The sequence below is a fragment of the Schistocerca nitens genome, chromosome 2, assembly GCF_023898315.1.
Source record: "Schistocerca nitens isolate TAMUIC-IGC-003100 chromosome 2, iqSchNite1.1, whole genome shotgun sequence".
NCBI lineage: Eukaryota > Metazoa > Arthropoda > Insecta > Orthoptera > Acrididae > Schistocerca > Schistocerca nitens.
In genome coordinates this window covers 596031952-596049787 of record NC_064615.1, presented here as the reverse complement: position 1 = coordinate 596049787, position 17836 = coordinate 596031952, and the positions used below count along the sequence as shown (strand labels likewise).

General features: G+C 41.1%; 1 protein-coding gene across 1 annotated transcript in view; it reads right to left on the bottom strand.

Moving 5' to 3' along the window:
- LOC126236667 (cytoplasmic dynein 2 heavy chain 1) overlaps nt 1-17836 on the bottom strand; it is an 873274-nt gene that overhangs the window by 228426 nt on the left and 627012 nt on the right. Inside the window, exons 52-53 of the mRNA XM_049946146.1 lie at nt 17474-17707; nt 7753-7972 (exon numbers count right to left, since the gene is read on the bottom strand). Of these exons, the coding sequence (XP_049802103.1) occupies nt 7753-7972; nt 17474-17707 (454 nt within the window). The remainder of the gene's footprint in view (nt 1-7752; nt 7973-17473; nt 17708-17836) is intronic.

Here is a 17836-nt window from a genome sequence, read left to right as displayed (position 1 = left end):
AGAGGAGGAGTTTGTGGCACAACTTGACAAGAGGAAGGGACCGGTTGGTAGGACATGTTCTGAGGCATCAAGGGATCACAAATTTAGCATTGGAGGGCAGCTTGGAGGGTAAAAATCATAGAGGGAGACCAAGAGATGAATACACTAAGCAGATTCAGAAGGATGTAGGTTGCAGTAAGTACTGGGAGATGAAGAAGCTTGCTCAGGATAGAGTAGCATGGAGAGCTGTGTCAAACCAGTATCAGGACTGAAGACCACAACATCAACAACAATGCTTGGAAAGCCAGAGATCTCAAATCTATCAGTGAATATATCATGTCAACTGAAAAATTAAGAATATTATTTCAAAATGTAAGTCTACAATACAGAATGTGACCACTATTTGGAACAAGCAGATGTATCTCCGAAAACTAAGTGCTACAAAAAAAGGTAGCAGTACCAGAGAAATTACTGAGAAAAGATGGATAGCAAGTATTCTAGTATGTTATTCTACCACAAACCTTTATGTCAAGAGCATGAGAAACTACTTACAACTTAGTAATGTAATTTATGACACTGAGGCAGAGTGGTCTTGCAAGGTAGACAGGAAACAAATGACATATTTATGCAAAGTGGAGGTCAGTACAAAGACAAGAGAATTTGGAACGAATACCAATTACAAGCAAAAGTACTGAAAAGACCTGTAACAATGAGTTGTGGGACACATAGACGTCAAACATCAAATACAACAAGATAACTGAGAGAGAGATTTCACAATAAAAAATAATGAAACATCTCCACAAGGAAGAAGAAGTCAACGCACACATTACTTTCAACAAACCAGTTGATTAGATGTAGCATGCAGAACGTTTTGGCAGACATCAGTACTGATTATGAAGAACTGCAGACTGAGCTAAATGAAAGTCAAAATAGATAAGCTTCAGTAGGAGACAACCTTACCATTGGACTATTTTGATATACATCTGAGAAATCAATAGAAGGAAACTGTTGCAGTTAATAACCACAGAGGAATCAGTTTATCAGACTCTGGATACAAGCGTTATATCAGAATACTGAAATCTCAACTCCATACAATCATGGAACTTTCTTTCTAGAAGAGCAGAGCAGTTTTTGTTAGGGTAGATTCTATGCTGCTAATGTTATCATCATGAAACAGGTAACTCATAAAAGAACAGGATGAAAGCGCAGCACCTACTGCATACTTATAGTCTACATCTAAGTCCTTGACAGTTTACTAAGGAAAAATCTATAGAACATCATGGGTAGAAACAGATCCCTACTAAGGCGATCCTGTCCCCTCCCCCACAAACACACACACACACACACACACACACACACACACACACACACACACACAGAGATTTACCTTTCTATGGTTTTTTCGACCCTTGGATATTAACAACATGCCCATAAGTTTAGCACAGTGGTCAACAAAGGAACTTATGAATTTCAATGTTTTGACATATGTCAAAGTTTCATTTGCACCAGAATAACAAAAATATATTATAAATAAGTAAGGCCTAGTTCCAGCAGTTTTACACGAGCAGATGCTTCAGCAATGCAGCCAATGGCCAATGGCAGAGCATATGTTTGTGTACACAGGGGTTTAGAGGATAGCCATCAACAGGCACGACTAACAACTCCTGTAATATTATTAGTCAGCCACAGAAGGCTTATTCTTGAATTCAGCAGACTGTACTAATCGAAGCTTTGGTGTTGCAAAATGGGGCAAGTAAATGTCATAGGAACCAGCTTAAAAATGGAGAATACACTCCTCTGTAAACAACTCTGGCAGAAAGTGGGGAACCAGCTACCTCAATCCTCATTCCACCATCCTCCCAAAAAAATTTATCTTTCAAACATACTCGTGCTCTTTTAACACAGAACATTCTAAATTCCTTTTCTCTTATCTCTCATTGTAGTGAAGTCTTTATACATAGTATTTCCCTCTCACTGTCACTGTCTATATTTCTCTCCCTCCCACCGCCTCCTTTTTCTCCCACTGTCACTTTCTCCTGTCTGTCTCTCACACCGTCATTGTCTTCATACCTTTCTCTCACTCTTGTTTACCTTCTCTGACACTTCCACTGTCTCTCTGTCCTACTGTCATCGTTTTTGTCTCATTCTTTTACTCTCCCATTGTCACTGTCTCTTTCTTTTTCACTTATGGTCTGCCATTATTTTCTTCACCCACCACTGTCTCTCTCCACACATGTCCTTGGAAATAGTTTGCTCAGGGTTTTGACCTCTTAACATGTGTGTGTAGGGGATGAGAGAATGTGGGCAAATTTTTTTGTGTTAAAGTTTGCCAATCTGGGAAGTGGTGGGGGGAGGGGGGAGTTTCAGATACCTCCAGCCTGTGTATGGTTCCCACTCATCTCTGTTTTCCATTTCCACTGTCTCCTCTCTCTTTTGTTCCCACTGCTACTATCTCTATCCATCTCTCTTTCTCTTTTACTGTCACCATCTCTCAAAGACTATCACTATCTCCCCTCTCTTTGGCTCCCACTGCTATTTTCTTCATCTATCTCTCTTTCCCTTTCGGTTCCACTTTCTCTTTCCCATTGGCACTGTCACCTGTCTCTTCCACCATCACTGTCTCTCTACTACTCTCTTCCAGCACAGAAAAGAGTGAATATGTTCACACACCAAAATTTTTGGAGAGAAAGATGGAATAAGGATTGAGGCAGTAGGTTCCCTCACTTTTCAGTCAGAGTCTTTTAAAGAGGAGCAGACTCACCTTCTCTGTGCTCTGACAGGAGCATTTATCAGCTAGTTCTCTTCTTTTCCCTGTTACTGCTGGGGTTACTGCTTATATAAAACAAATTCTGTATGCCAGTAAAGTTTTATTTGTATACTTCAACACAGTTACATACCTTGACACATATCAAGAAAATATGCATAATATTAGGTTCACACAAAATTGTCTGTCATCCAATGCAAGTTCACTTTATACTGCTTTATATAAAAATGCACAACTTTTTAGGCTATACCTACAGCAAATAAAAAAATGTGGTACAAGAAATTTCGTATGACAAAATAATATTTTGTAATACGCTTACACCACCAGGTGGCTCCAGCAAATAATATCAAGGTCAAGATAGCCTTTATAAGGATGATGTGACCATTATGCAGAGAAAGTGAGTCATAATGTTTTAAAGGTGAAAAAATGGCAATACAACACATAGTTTGGTGCCCTCAGAATGCATGTGATGGCCCCAGAACCTTGTCATGTGTTCACTACATCAGTTAAAATTATATTTATATCTCAGACCAGATATCACATGCATGTTTTATGTCCATAAGTATGGTAACATCAAACCTTCAGATCTCGGTAACGAATAATGATATCAAAAAAAAGTTTCAAAGTTCACCAAGAACATCGTCTTAAAGAACATATGGTAAAATAATCAATGATTTGCCATCAACAGAAATTATAGAAATGGTCTGCACCACAATTGATAATTTTGGTACCCAAAAATCTTGGGTTCTTGGGGGTTTCTTAGGAATTGGCTATGAACAAATGGTGCTTTCACAAGATGATTAAGGCCCACCCTATACCACACATAATGCAAAAGAAACAACCAGTTTTCTCATTTTTCCTTGGCTGGAAGAAGTGTGTAATTTTTAAAATTTTAACCCTGTACTGTAGAACAGTTACAGTATGCCCATTCCACTAATAGGTATGCAAATGGTCACTAGACTAAGGGCTATCCAAATCACTTGACCCCTCATCTCTGTGACCAATAGAACCCAAGACATGAGTCTCTGAAAAATCGCATGTTTTTCCTGCAGCATTTTGGAACACACTGGTCAAACAGCATATTTGTATGAGCTCACTGACCTTTGAGATCTTGCAATACCACAGCAAAGTAGCAGCATGAACTCCACTTTTGGTCTTGAGTGAGCTGTGTAGGTGGCAGCTGTGTGAACTAAATGCATTTTGCCACATACATCATGTCAGCAACAAACATCTGTTCAGTAATAAATATGTCTTTATGATCATGTTTCAATGAAATGACACTGTGAAAATTTGATGTGCTTGTAGTAGTTGACCAAGGAAAAGGCTTCTCCTTGAAGGCAGAAGTTAGGATCACAAGTCGTGGAAGAACTCAAATACCTATCCCGTTTAATACTTCAGTCTTCTGACCCCCGACACCCCATCAGTTTCTGCACTCCTTAGCAGGTGCCTATCTCACCACACTCTTGGTTCAGCCCTAGATAGAAGGGAAGAATGAAAAACATTACTTTTACAGTCAGGTTTCATCAGTGCAAAATAGCAATAGCCTTCTATTGAGACTCTTGCTTGGCAATAAGCAGGCGATATACTCTAATTCTGAAGCTGTAGTGAGCTCTTTTGGAATTGAAAAAGTTAAAGTAACAGTACATCGAGTATAGATTTAAGTGTCAGGAAGTCGTTTCTGAAAGTATTTGTATGGAGTGTAGCCATGTATGGAAGTGAAACATGGACGATAAGTAGTCTGGACAAGAAGAGAATAGAAGCTTTCAAAATGTGGTGTTACAGAAGAATGCTGAAGATTAGATGGGTAGATCACATAACTAATGAGGAGGTATTGAATAGAATTGGGGAGAAGAGGAGTTTGTGGCACAACTTGACAAGAAGAAGGGACCGGTTGGTAGGACATGTTCTGAGGCATCAGGGGATCACAAATTTAGCATTGGAGGGCAGCGTGGAGGGTAAAAATTGTAGAGGGAGACCAAGAGATGAATACACTAAGCAGATTCAGAAGGATGTAGGTTGCAGTAGGTACTGGGAGATGAAGAAGCTTGCACAGGATAGAGTAGAATGGAGAGCTGCATCAAACCAGTCTCAGGACTGAAGACCACAACAACAACAACAACAACAGTACAATTCTGAAATTTCACTGAATAAAACAGAATCCATGGTAATTTTGTGGTACATTTTAAGTATGCTGCTAGGTGGTTATTAATAACAAACCCATTATAATGTCAGCCAGTTCACTTTCTTTGGTTGTACACTCTCACCTTTTGAAAAACTTGATATTGACAATAAAACTGAGCAATTTAAAAGAATGTGTAGTGTGATAAGGAGCACAATAAGAAACAAAAGGAGGGAAATAATGTTGAAGTTGCAAGTGTACTTCTTGCGTTTGTGACAGGACAACATTACTTCTTCAAAGCACAGTTTTGACATCTTTCGGTAGTTACAATTACCACTGGCTGCATCTGATCATATTTGCAGCCTAGCAGCACAGTAAATGCCCATGTCACAGGCATGAAAGCCCTCTCTCCAGTCACTGGCAGGGGACACTGTGAGCGCTATTTTCATTCAGCTGACAGAGCTTTCCTGTGCCTGTGTGGTTTTTCCTCGTGGTCCCGATAAATTTTGATGCCACCACAGAAATATCAGCAGTTATGTCTTGTAGCACATGCAGCACTCACGAGAAATCTTCTTTTGTGTAGGAATGAATTACTATCATGGTTCCATAGGCTTCAATCCTAAGACCACGCCTGCTCTTTCTATTGAAAACTGACCTTTCGTCTTATACTGATAAAGAAGGAATAGTGTTCTTTGCTGATGATACAAAAATCATAATCAAAGCCAACAGGGCTGCCGGTGCTGCTCACACCATCTGTGACCAAAAAGTAATGGAAATTTTTTAATTTAGCAGGCTTTATACATTCTATTTTCGAATTTTATTATTATTATTACTTTGTTGGTATATGTGTTCCTGATGTACATTTGTATTTTCAGCTGTTTTGATTACACTTAATTTATTGTTGACAGTCAAAAATGTTATACATGTTTTTGACAGCTCGGTGTACTTTTCCTTTCAAAAAAGTAAGATAAGAGTGGTATAAACATTTCAAAGAAATGCACATCAGTTACTGACAACAGTGTGGAAGAAGTAAAGAAATTGTTCTCGAAAATTATTGAATCGCCTTCAGAGAGTTTGCTAATTGGCTCATGCCAAGCAATTTTTTTGGATGTCCCTTGCAACATCTTTCTGCTTGTAAGGCAGGAGAGAACCACTGATGAGACAGAAACAGAATTGCTGAAGGAGTTGAACACCATAATGAAAAGTGAGCTAAAGAAGTGCTGTCAAGATTTGAAAAAATGCTGGCAGAAGTGTATTATATCTGAGGGGTATTACTTTGAAGAAGACAAAATTGATGTTGTAGAATAAATTAAATCCTTTAATAAAAACAAAATTACCATTACTTTTTGATCACACCGCAATATACAACAAATCTCGTGATCACAAGCATTTGTAAGATTTTTTGAGGAACGTGTAGGTTGCTAAAAATCAAAACTTCATGAATCTAGAACAACAGTCCCTAAAAATGTACCATTTCTTCAACATCAATTTTCCATACATAGAAACAGGGTAATTACCTACATACACCCATTCTTTATTAGACTATTAAGTAGGATATAATACAGCTGCATGGTTTGGACAGTCAGTTTCTATACAGCTTTACGATTTTTTTATTTAGGACTTTCTGACCTTTTTGGCCTATTTATGGAGTTACCTAAAGCAATAGAACCTTCCTCTAAAAGAAACCCTACACCAAATGACAGTTCAACACAGAAAACATAAACTTATTCCATCATAAATTAAATAAGGTGCAGTGCACTGTAGAACATGGTATTTCTAGTCCAGAAAATATTACTAATTTTTTTGGAAACTTCAACACAGAAAACAAACTTATTCCATCATAAATTAAATAAGGTGCAGTGCATGGTATTTCTAGTACAGAAAATATTACTAATTTTTTTGGAAACCTGCTGCACATTTTAATAAAACTTTTCCTCTTACTGTATACCAAAAAAGCAGCAAGTACAATAAAGTGGATTACTGCGGGCATAAAATCATCTAGTGGTAGAAAAGATTTCTACACAGGATACTAAAACACAACAAAATTCCTAACACTCCAATCTATGTAAAAGATTACATAAAACAATTGTCAAATAATATATTTATTTGGAGAAGTGTAAACAATTCATTGGCACTTTTTCAGTGCTCAAAGATGAAACAGGTGCTGCAGCTAGTAGCCATGATATTTTGTAAACCACAATAGAGGACAAAATTTATTGCAAATCTTTTTCAAATGTCAGGATTGTTTAATGAATGCTTTATAAATGCAAATAAATCAGACACTAATGTAGAAAATTATGCTGACAAGATAAATTTTTTTGCTACTGAGTAATTTGAAAAAGGACCTTTTTAGTAAAATCAGAAAAGAAATCATCAGCAGGATGGGATGAAATACCAAAGTGTTAAAAGAAGATGTAAAAATAATTGCACAGCCACTATCCAACATAGCTAATCGTTCAATTGAAGAATGTTGTTTTCTACATATTCTGAAGAATGTAGGAGTTAATTTACTATTAAAAACATGCAAAAAAGAAAATACGGGAAAGTATCATCCATTCTCTCTTCTTCCAAATGAAAACATTTGAAAAGGTTCTCACAAAACAAATTCAAAATTTTGTACAATAATTTAAGACAATTTCAAAAAACACTAAAGGTTTCAAAGTACCAGCTATCAAAGTTACCTTGTCTGAAAATAACTCCCTGCTAGGAATTAATGACTATCAAAGGCCTTTGAGAGTGAACCACTGCCTGCTGTTCTCTAAATGGCAAAAAAAAGGGTTTCAGGGCAATGAACTAGAACGGTTTAGGTCCCACCTAACCAATTGTAGACTGACAGTGATTATACTATCATAAAGGGGAAATTGTACTTAAGAATGGAACAAAACATTACCTCCAAATCACTTTGAAGTGCAATTTGTTCTCGCTCTAGTGGTCGCACCTTTTCTAAAGTCTTGGAATACCTCACTACAGCAATGACCCAAGCAGCTAATGGTGCTGCTGCTGATGATGCTCTCTTTGCATTTGCTGGTTCCAAAGATTCTTTACGTTCCTGCATAAGACGCTCAACATGAGCTCTGGATTCAGGAGTCACTGACCTAACATCAAATGTTCTGTTGAAACAGATAACAGCAATAAATTAGTTCATTATTTAATAATAACAATCACAATAATCTTAATCGGCTAAAATGTCATGTTAAGTAAGTTTATGACTTATTGTTCAAAAACTAATTCACTACTAAAAAAACTTGCTTTATTATCTTCACTGAGTAATCGTCACAAAAAAAAACATAACTGTATTTTCATGACAGGTATGCATTTCTGCTAGAATGTTATTATTTACATTATTAACTATTGGCGATTACAGTTTATTGCTCGAAATACACCAAAATTTAAAGAACTCTTAAAATATCTGTATAATGTCCTCTCTGTTGTTAGTTACCATGATGTTTAATTATAATAGGTAAGTTCTGGTAGAATGTAAATTCTTTAGGAGTAAAGGAGACCACTCATCGAAAGCCAGAAGTGTTGAGTTGTTGATAGGTATACACAGATAGGAAAGAAACCTTCCTAGATTTTAGGATGAATCTTTTCTCGAGCTAGAGTACAAGAACACACACACACACACACACACACACACACACACACACACACACAAATGCACAGATACACACACACACACACACACACACACACACACACACACACACACACACTCACACACGCGCACACATGGTTCTGCCGCTAAATGGTGCTGGTTGGATGCACATTGCCGGCAAAATGTACAAGAGCTGGTGTGTGTGTTTGTGTGTGTGCGTGTGTTTTGTTTGCGTATTTGTACTCTAGCTTGAGACAGGATTCATTCCAAAATCTGGCAAATTTTCTTCCTTTATTGTGTGTGCCTCTTGACAACTCAAGGCTTCTGCCTTTCAGTGAGTTGACTCTTTTACTCCAAAGTATTTAGTGTGCTGTTTTTCATGTTAACTGATGAAATGTAATGTTCAACCTACTGTGTTTATAATTAGGTCAGTTTTCTGTCTAAGTTCACATACTGTGTTTTGTTTCAGCACTTTTTGTTTCTCTTTCTGAAACTGAATTACTAATTATATAATGCTTCTCTCATAGGGCATAGGTGCCTTTTTTTCTCTGTTTTCTTCATGACTGAATTATCTCCCATCATTTACATGACTACCTTTGTTATCTATGTATAATCTTTATTACCTAACAAGCTGAATTTGTTTCTTAATTGAGTCTTGTATACTCCACAATTCTTAAATAAATTCTCATAATTTCCATTGGTAATTTTGAGATGATGAGTCTCTTTTTCCTTACCTTTGTATTTATTTTTACTTGTATCAATCATAGTATTCTATACAATTTTATTAATGTTTCAAAAAATATGATCATGTCTGTTATTAGTTTGACTAGGTTATTACTAAGTGTTGTGTCTAGCTCATACAGCATAGACACAATGAGGTAGCTAGGTGCACGCTAAACTAACGCAGACGGGCTTGAAGTTCTGGAACATGAGACTTATTAATGAATCAGAAGAAAAGTACGTAGATGTTACTTAACTTTTATTCTCTTGTTGGAATACATCTCTTGAATAGTAGTACGCTATAAGCACTGATACAAATGGCGCCTTGCTAGGTAGTAGCTATGGACTAAGCTGAAGGCTATTCAATCTGTCTCTCGGCAAATGAGAGGAAGACTTGGTACGTCTGGTCGCAAGCTATGTCGTCCGTACAACTGGGCGAGGTCTAGTCCGTGTCTTGTGACCTGCCATGTGGTGGCGCTAGTATTGCGATTACACAGTGGCGACACGCGGGTCCGACATGTACTACAGGACCGCGGCCGATTTAAGTTACCACCTAGCAAGTGTGGTGTCTAGCGGTGACACCACATTCCTCCCCCGCAAATCGGCGAACGGTCGTGAGATAAGGCTTCCGCCCGCCGTGGGGAGGACCGCATGTTGACGTATGCGATGAGGTGGGGAGCCTAACAACAGGCGAGGCTGTGCCACCCGCACCCGGCCATTCGGTCCGAGGGGAGCTAGGAAACGCCTGCAAACCTAGTCCAGGGTGCACGTCAACATGCGGTGTATGCGCACGTAATGAGACAAGAGGGGCCGAAGGGTCGACCTCCATTGCGTCGGGGAATCCGACACGCGATGACGACATCTGGTCCGGAGCGGGCAAAAGGTCCATGGCGGAGGACGGCTGGTCACGGGAAGCGAGCGGCGGCGCGTGACCCAGGGAGGCGCCATGCGGTTGCAGCGAAGCGTCCACAGCGGGCGGCGCCGGAGGCGGCTGCGGCGGCTGCGGCGGCGGCGCGACGCCATGAGGCAAAATGGAAGGCAGCGTCGGTAACACCTGGGGATGAGGCGAGCCAGTAGATGGGTCCCCAGGGCGCTGACCTGACGGCTCCGTCGCTGAAAGCAGACGGGCAGCGGCAGAACCCAGGCGACGACAGAGGCGCAGCTGATTGAGATGCCGTCGCACCTCACCAGAGGCCCCCAAAACCAAATACATCGCGCGGCCGAGGCAGCGAAGAATGCGCCCTGCGAGCCAACGCTGTGAACCGCGAGAGTTGCGATAGTAGACAACGTCGCCAGGAGCAAAAGCAAGAGTCTGCCGCTGCACAGGAACCTGATGCGGCGGATGCAGCAAAGACATCACGGTGCGATGAGATCGACCATGGAGCAATTCAGCCGGCGAGCGACCATCGCGGGGCTGAGAGCGATACGAAGACAAAAAGAGCAATAATGCGTCCTCCCGAGAATGCGACTCTTTCAATTTCAACATCTGTGACGTGAAAGTCCGGACCAATCGTTCCGCGGCACCGTTTGACTGAGGCGAAAACGGCGCGGATGTCAGATGTTGAATACCATTGGCTTTGCAGAATGACTGAAATTCTGCGGACATGAATTGTGGGCCATTGTCGGAAACAATAGTCTGCGGAAGACCTTCAACGCAAAAGATGGCGAACAAGGCTTGGATTGTGGCAGAAGACGTCGTGGAAGACATCCGGACAACAAAAGGAAAATTACTGAAAGCATCTACCACAACCAACCATCGAGCCTTCCAGAATGGACCAGCAAAATCGATGTGCAAGCGTTGCCAAGGGGAAGTGGCTTTCGGCCATGCAAAGAATTTCCGCGGCGGTGCGGAGTGTTGTTCGGCACACGCCACGCAAGAGGAGCACATATTTGTAATCGCAGCATCGATTCCGATCCAAGTACAGTGCTGACGAGCAAGTTGTTTCGTACGCACTATACCCCAATGTCCTTGGTGAAGAAGCTTTAAGACAGAGGACTGTAACGAACGTGAGACTACGACTCTGGACTGATCATTATCGGAACGCAACAACAAAACACCACGTCGTACAAAAAGTCTCTCCTTGTGAGCAAAAAAACGGCGAACCAAAGGATCCCCGATCCGTGACTTTGACAAGGGCCATTGCGTAGCAACAAAACGCAAAACAGTAGCAAGGACAGGGTCAGCAGCTGTGGCTGTAGCTACACGACGAAAATCAATCGGAAACGATTCGACCACGTCATCGGTTTCCGAATCAATGAACATGCAAGCAAGTTCGGAAGAATCGAATGCTTTATCCTCAGCAACAGGCAAACGGGACAACGCATCAGCGTTTCCGTGTTTAGCAGTGGACCGATACAAGATATCGTAGCGGTACTGCGAGAGAAAAAGTGACCAGCGAATGAATTTCTGCGCTGTACGTGGAGGTACAGGCTTGGTCGGATGAAAAAGCGATGTCAAAGGTTTGTGGTCCGTGATGATGGTAAAGTGACGACCATACAAGAAGTCATGGAACTTGGTAACACCAAACACGAGAGCTAAAGCTTCTTTCTCTATTTGTGAATAATTTCTTTGCGCAGATGAGAGCAATTGTGACGCAAAGGCAATAGGGCGATCATGCGAGCCATCCTTGTGCGCAAGCACAGCACCGATCCCGAATTCCGAAGCATCTACCATCAACAAAAGGGGTTTTCGGGGATCGAATGGCGTAAGGCAAGTATTTGAAAGTAACGCCGATTTCAACTGGCGAAAGGCGCGTTCGCATTCCGTCGTCCAGACGAACGGAACACCTTTACGGCGTAAGCGATGAAGCGGAGCTGAAATGAAAGAAGCGCGCGGCACAAACCTGTTTGGAAATATTGCTAAAAGAAAGCAGGTGTGGATGCACACCCGAATGGCAGTCGTTTGAAGCGATACAAGCCAAGATGCGTGTTAACCACTAAGACGCGCTGGGATTCTTCGTCCACAGGTATCTGCAAGTACGCATCTGCGAGGTCCAATTTGGAAAAATATTTTCCCGGGCACAGTTTGTCAAAAAGATCTTCCGGGCGGGGCAAAGGAAAAGTAGCAGTCACAAGTTGTGGATTCACAGTGGCCTTGAAGTCCACACAAAGTCTCAGTTTTCCGGAAGGTTTTGGCAAAAGTACTAAGGGTGAGGCCCAGAGAGAAGCCTGCACACGTTCAATTACACCTTGAGATACTAAATCGTGTAATGTTCTGGCGACCTCATCACGCAATGCGTGGGGAACATTTCGCGCTCTGAAAAATTTCGGTTGCGCGTTGTCTTTCAGTTCCAAATGTGCAGCATAGTTCTTAGCGCAACCAAGGCCCGGTGCAAAAATGTCTGCAAATTCGTCACAAAGACTAGAAACACTGGCGGAAGGCACAGTCTGATTCACTGATAGGACCTGATTTACTATAGACAAATTAAACAATTGAAACAAATCTAAACCAAACAAGTTCACTGCAGTAGAAGAACGAAGAACGTAAAATGACACAAGTTTTGTTTGTCCCTTGTATGTTGCAATAAGGCTGCACTGTCCTAACACAGGGATCGGCTGTCCTGAGTAAATAGTTAACTTAACATTTGCGGCACGCAATGGCGGTTTGCCCAGTTGTTTGTACGTGTCGTGATTGAGCAATGAAACAGCAGCTCCGGTATCGAGCTGGAAGGGGATCACTTTGCCTTCAAAGTCTAAGTCCACAAAAAGTTTATTGTCCTGCTGACGACAAGAGTGACTGTCACGTGCAATTTGAACTGATGCAGGTACAGAAGCACTTGCGACTTTACTGGATGTCCTGCGACGTCGACGCACACTTGTTGTGGGACGAACACAGTCACTGTTAGCTAAAGTGTCACTGGACGGGTGGGAATGAACTACATGAATGTCCATGGGTGAAGGTCCACGAGCCTGATTGTCCTGGGTTCGATTCCGGCGCGAAGCAAAAGGCCTGGAATTGGTGTGATTGTCTGATCTAAGCTTTTTCTGGCAAACACTTTGAACATGTCCCTTCTTGTGACAGTAAAAGCAAATAGCTTGGCGTGATGGGCAATTTTCACGCGAATGTCTAGTTGCACACCTCGGGCATGATTTCACTGCAGTTGCTTGCTTACGCGGTGCACGTGTTTGCGAGCTAGGCTGCCGCTGCTGTGCGGACGGGCGCGAGGGCCGTGTAGCGTCCCGGGCAGCGCGGCCGGCGGGCCGGTTAATGTGACACACTGCTGGCGAAGTTTCAAATGATTCCTGAGCAAAGTCAAGTGTGTCTTGCCTGTCCAATATGTCTATCACTTGTTGAAGGGAGGGATTAACTAGTTTCAAAATCTGTTCCCTTATGCGAACATCAGAAACGTTCTGTGCTATTGCATCACGCACCATAGTGTCTGAATAAGGGAGGCCACAGTCACATTCAAATGCACACTCCCTAGTAAGTCCTTGCAAAGTTGCAACCCACTCCCTATTAGTCTGACCGGCCGTACGTTTTGTACGAAAGAACGTATACCGTTTTGCAACTACATTTACTGTTTCTTTGAAATAGGCATCTAAAGCAGACAAAATTTCTTCGTAGGACAGAGTTGCTACGTCGCGTCGGGGAAACAATTTCACTATCACACGGTAGGTAGACACACCGACACAAGAAAGCAAAAACGGCTGCCGCTCTTTACCTTGAATTCTGTATGCAGCTAGGTGAAAGTTGAACTGGCGAGACCACTCTTGCCAGTTCTCGTCGGCCGCCACGTATGGCCGAAAGGGAGGTGCAACAGCGTTTTGTGGCAGCGGTAGCGAAGAAGCGGCGGCTGCCGCATCGGTTTGCAGAGCACGTTGACCCTGGACGAGCTGTCCAAGGGCTTCCAATAACGCCTGCGTCTGCTGATTCTGCAAGCGAAAAAAGTCGGACAGTACATCTGGAGATTGTGGCGAAGCCATGACACAAACGAATTAATACATCCCATCCTCGTCGCCAAATGATGTTGTGTCTAGCTCATACAGCATAGACACAATGAGGTAGCTAGGTGCACGCTAAACTAACGCAGACGGGCTTGAAGTTCTGGAACATGAGACTTATTAATGAATCAGAAGAAAAGTACGTAGATGTTACTTAACTTTTATTCTCTTGTTGGAATACATCTCTTGAATAGTAGTACGCTATAAGCACTGATACAAATGGCGCCTTGCTAGGTAGTAGCTATGGACTAAGCTGAAGGCTATTCAATCTGTCTCTCGGCAAATGAGAGGAAGACTTGGTACGTCTGGTCGCAAGCTATGTCGTCCGTACAACTGGGCGAGGTCTAGTCCGTGTCTTGTGACCTGCCATGTGGTGGCGCTAGTATTGCGATTACACAGTGGCGACACGCGGGTCCGACATGTACTACAGGACCGCGGCCGATTTAAGTTACCACCTAGCAAGTGTGGTGTCTAGCGGTGACACCACACTAAGTGTACTTTACTGTTCATTTGTTCTAGAAAAATTTGTCAAAGGAAAATACATTATTCTTCCTGGAAATTCCCAATGAACAATTGTCCTTTCCTTTTTTTAACTTTTCCATTAAAATATGTATTATCCTTATGTAGTGGGATTTGTCATTATTCATCAGCTATTGTAATATTTCATCAGTAGCAGATTTAATGACAGTGAAACAGGTGTGTATCAAGAATGCCAACTCATGAGAGCCCCGGAAACTCCTGCTTTATGCTTCTTTCTAAGATAAAGTTTGCTTCATCTCTAGGGTGTAAATACACTGCCAGAAAAAAATTTGTACACCTCTTTACGGATTTCCAGTTTGCTCAAGATTCATCATTGCAACAGTGCATACGGAGTACATGAAATGATTACATTTATAGATCAATTACAAAGGATTTCTGAAGTACCAGGTATTGACCCATGCTGAAACACCCATATTATTAGGTGGTGTAGCTTCCCCAGGCATCCATTCAATCATACAGATGCCAAATACTATCCTGAGATATGTTATGCCATGTCTTGTCAACTTCTTCATGTAGTTCTGTAAAGAGTTGTTGGTTGACGAGTCACTCAAGTCACTTCTGGACCCATCACATCCCACAAATGTCAAACTGGACATCACATCCCACACATGTCAAATTGGAGACAAGTCCAGAGATCATGCTGGCCAGGAAAGTTGCTGCATGTCTTGCACAGTGCCTTGAGCTTCACATGCAGTGTGTGGGCAAGCATTATCCTGTTGGAACACAACATCACCTTCTTGTTGCAAGAATAGCAAAACAATGGTTCTAACAACATTTTTTACATACTGAGCGCTGGCTGGTGTCCCCTGTAGGAACACCAATGGTGAACAAGAGTTGTAGCTTATCACACCCCAGACCATGAGGCTTGGAGCAGGTCTAGCGTGTCTTGGACGAATGCACTATGAGACATTGCTCCCTGCCAATTGGAACACCACAATTTGACCTCTTTCAGACTCTTCAGGTGGCTGCAAGAAGCATGAGTGCATCTCTGTGGCATGGTTGCCTGCTTGTTTCACCTGTGTGCACCACACTGAGCCTTTTGGCTGTGAGAATTCCCTATCAAAGGGTAGACACAGACGGTGCTCTGGTACCTATGCCACTACGGTGTCTGTGGGTGGACGATGTTGAAATCCTTATCAGTAGATCTAGTATCCCCCGGCAATTTGTTTTCACATTTGTCATGTCAATAACAATGAGCATATGGTGTCCAGACTAACTTTGTGAGATACCTTCCTATTAGAATTTAAGATTTTGTTGCTGTTCATCTCTAGTTTCTAACAACTTTCTCTTCCTAGTAGTAAATGTTTATAAGGTCACAAAGTACTGATGCCTCAACACCATAATCACCTAGGGCAGTGCCTGAAGTCTGTCCACTATGCCCACTGTATCTTTCAACAATGATTTTGGTTAGGGGCCAGTCCCCCTGTATCCGTAAGTAACAAATGCAATCCCTAGCCATCTCTGTTCACGTTCAAGTACACACCAAGAAAGCACTAGATATAACTCATCAGTGCTAGAGTACATCTGAATATTTGCAACGGCCAGTAATTGAGTTTTACTCAGGTCACTGTGACATTCTGGTTTTGATTTATTATCTGCTCATAACACACAACTTAACATGCATGACATTGTTAACAATGAAGCTACAGAACAAAGTTAGATAATACTACACTAATAATAACAAAAAATACAAACAATTAGAGAAATGAAATGGAATACTTAGCACAATAGACAAAATACAGTCAGGTGGTGATCACTTACAAGTAAAAATATGTAATCAAACATGTGTACTGGTATTCTACACATACTATGTACAGCTACCTCATGTCAGTGATTGGAGCACTAAACTTCAAGTCAACTCACTGAATACTAACACTCCCAAAATAAACAAACAGTTAGAAAAAAATAATTAACATTACTCATCACAAATAAATAAGCAGTTTGTGTTCACCTCTTCACAAAGGCATGTAAGAAAACAGCTACTCCAAACACTGTGTATAAACTAGGTACAGTTGCAGCTGCCAGTCGGTCACTCGCCTACTACTACTGCATTTCTCGCATCGCCGAACAATGCATAGTATTCACCAAAGTTCATAAAATTTATGTGAATATTCTCATCAAAGTATTGTTTTATAAACATTTCAATTATTATGCAGAATTATGGTCCAAGATCAGCAGCTGGTAGTTTAAGTGTGTGAGGTGTGCTTGCTTGTGTGTGTGCGAATGGGCTGTCTCTCTCTGTTACTAATGAAGGTTGTGGCCGAAAGCTTTATGTAAGTGTCTTTTAATTGTGCCTGTCTGTAACTTGATGTGTCTTCTTTACAGTACATAGAAATCTGTCTTTTCCTACATTATATTAAAATTTCATTCATTAGTGGATGCACCTTCATCAAACACATTAAATACAATAATTAAAGATCTCATTTGCATTACTTTTTTATGAGCTCTTCCAGCCTAAATAGCCTGTAAAGAAAAATGCTTTTCTATTCCAATATCTTACACTAAAAACTACCTGTATTCCCAAAAACGAGTACTATAGCTGGAGCTTCATAAATATATCACACAAATCATCAGGTTAATGCATGTTATGCACATATGCACATTATCAAAAAAATTCTAGGTTTGTCCTAAGCAATTAACTAATAATTTAATGCAACATTTGCATGATAGTACCTCTTCCTATAAATAAGAGAAATAAAAAATCACAGAAACCTGAAAGAAGTTATTCATTTCCATTTTCATAAAGCACATCCCAAAACAGTATACTGACAGAAGATCAGATTATTAACGAAACAGTTTTCTACTTTACTCTTACCTAATCTCCTCCTTGACACCTCTTTTAGCTAGGAAGTTTTTCATGTTGTTCCAAGAAGTATCACGAATTCCCATAAGGCTAAGAACACATTCAAGTATATCACGTATTATTTCTGGTGGTGCCCGAAGTGAACGAATTTCTGAAAGTGACTCTGATTTTATGTTACCCACAGCAGACCTTGCTTGTTGTATCACAGGTTCAATTTCAGCTAGTTCTGCATCTATTTCTTTCTTCCTGCAAGAAAATGAATTGCCTTTCAGTTGAAAATTGTATGTAGTATCCCTGTGAAAAGGTCCTAGATAAAAATATTATGCCAATTGTAGATTAATGGTAAGCAACTAAAAAAATATTTTATGCAGAGTA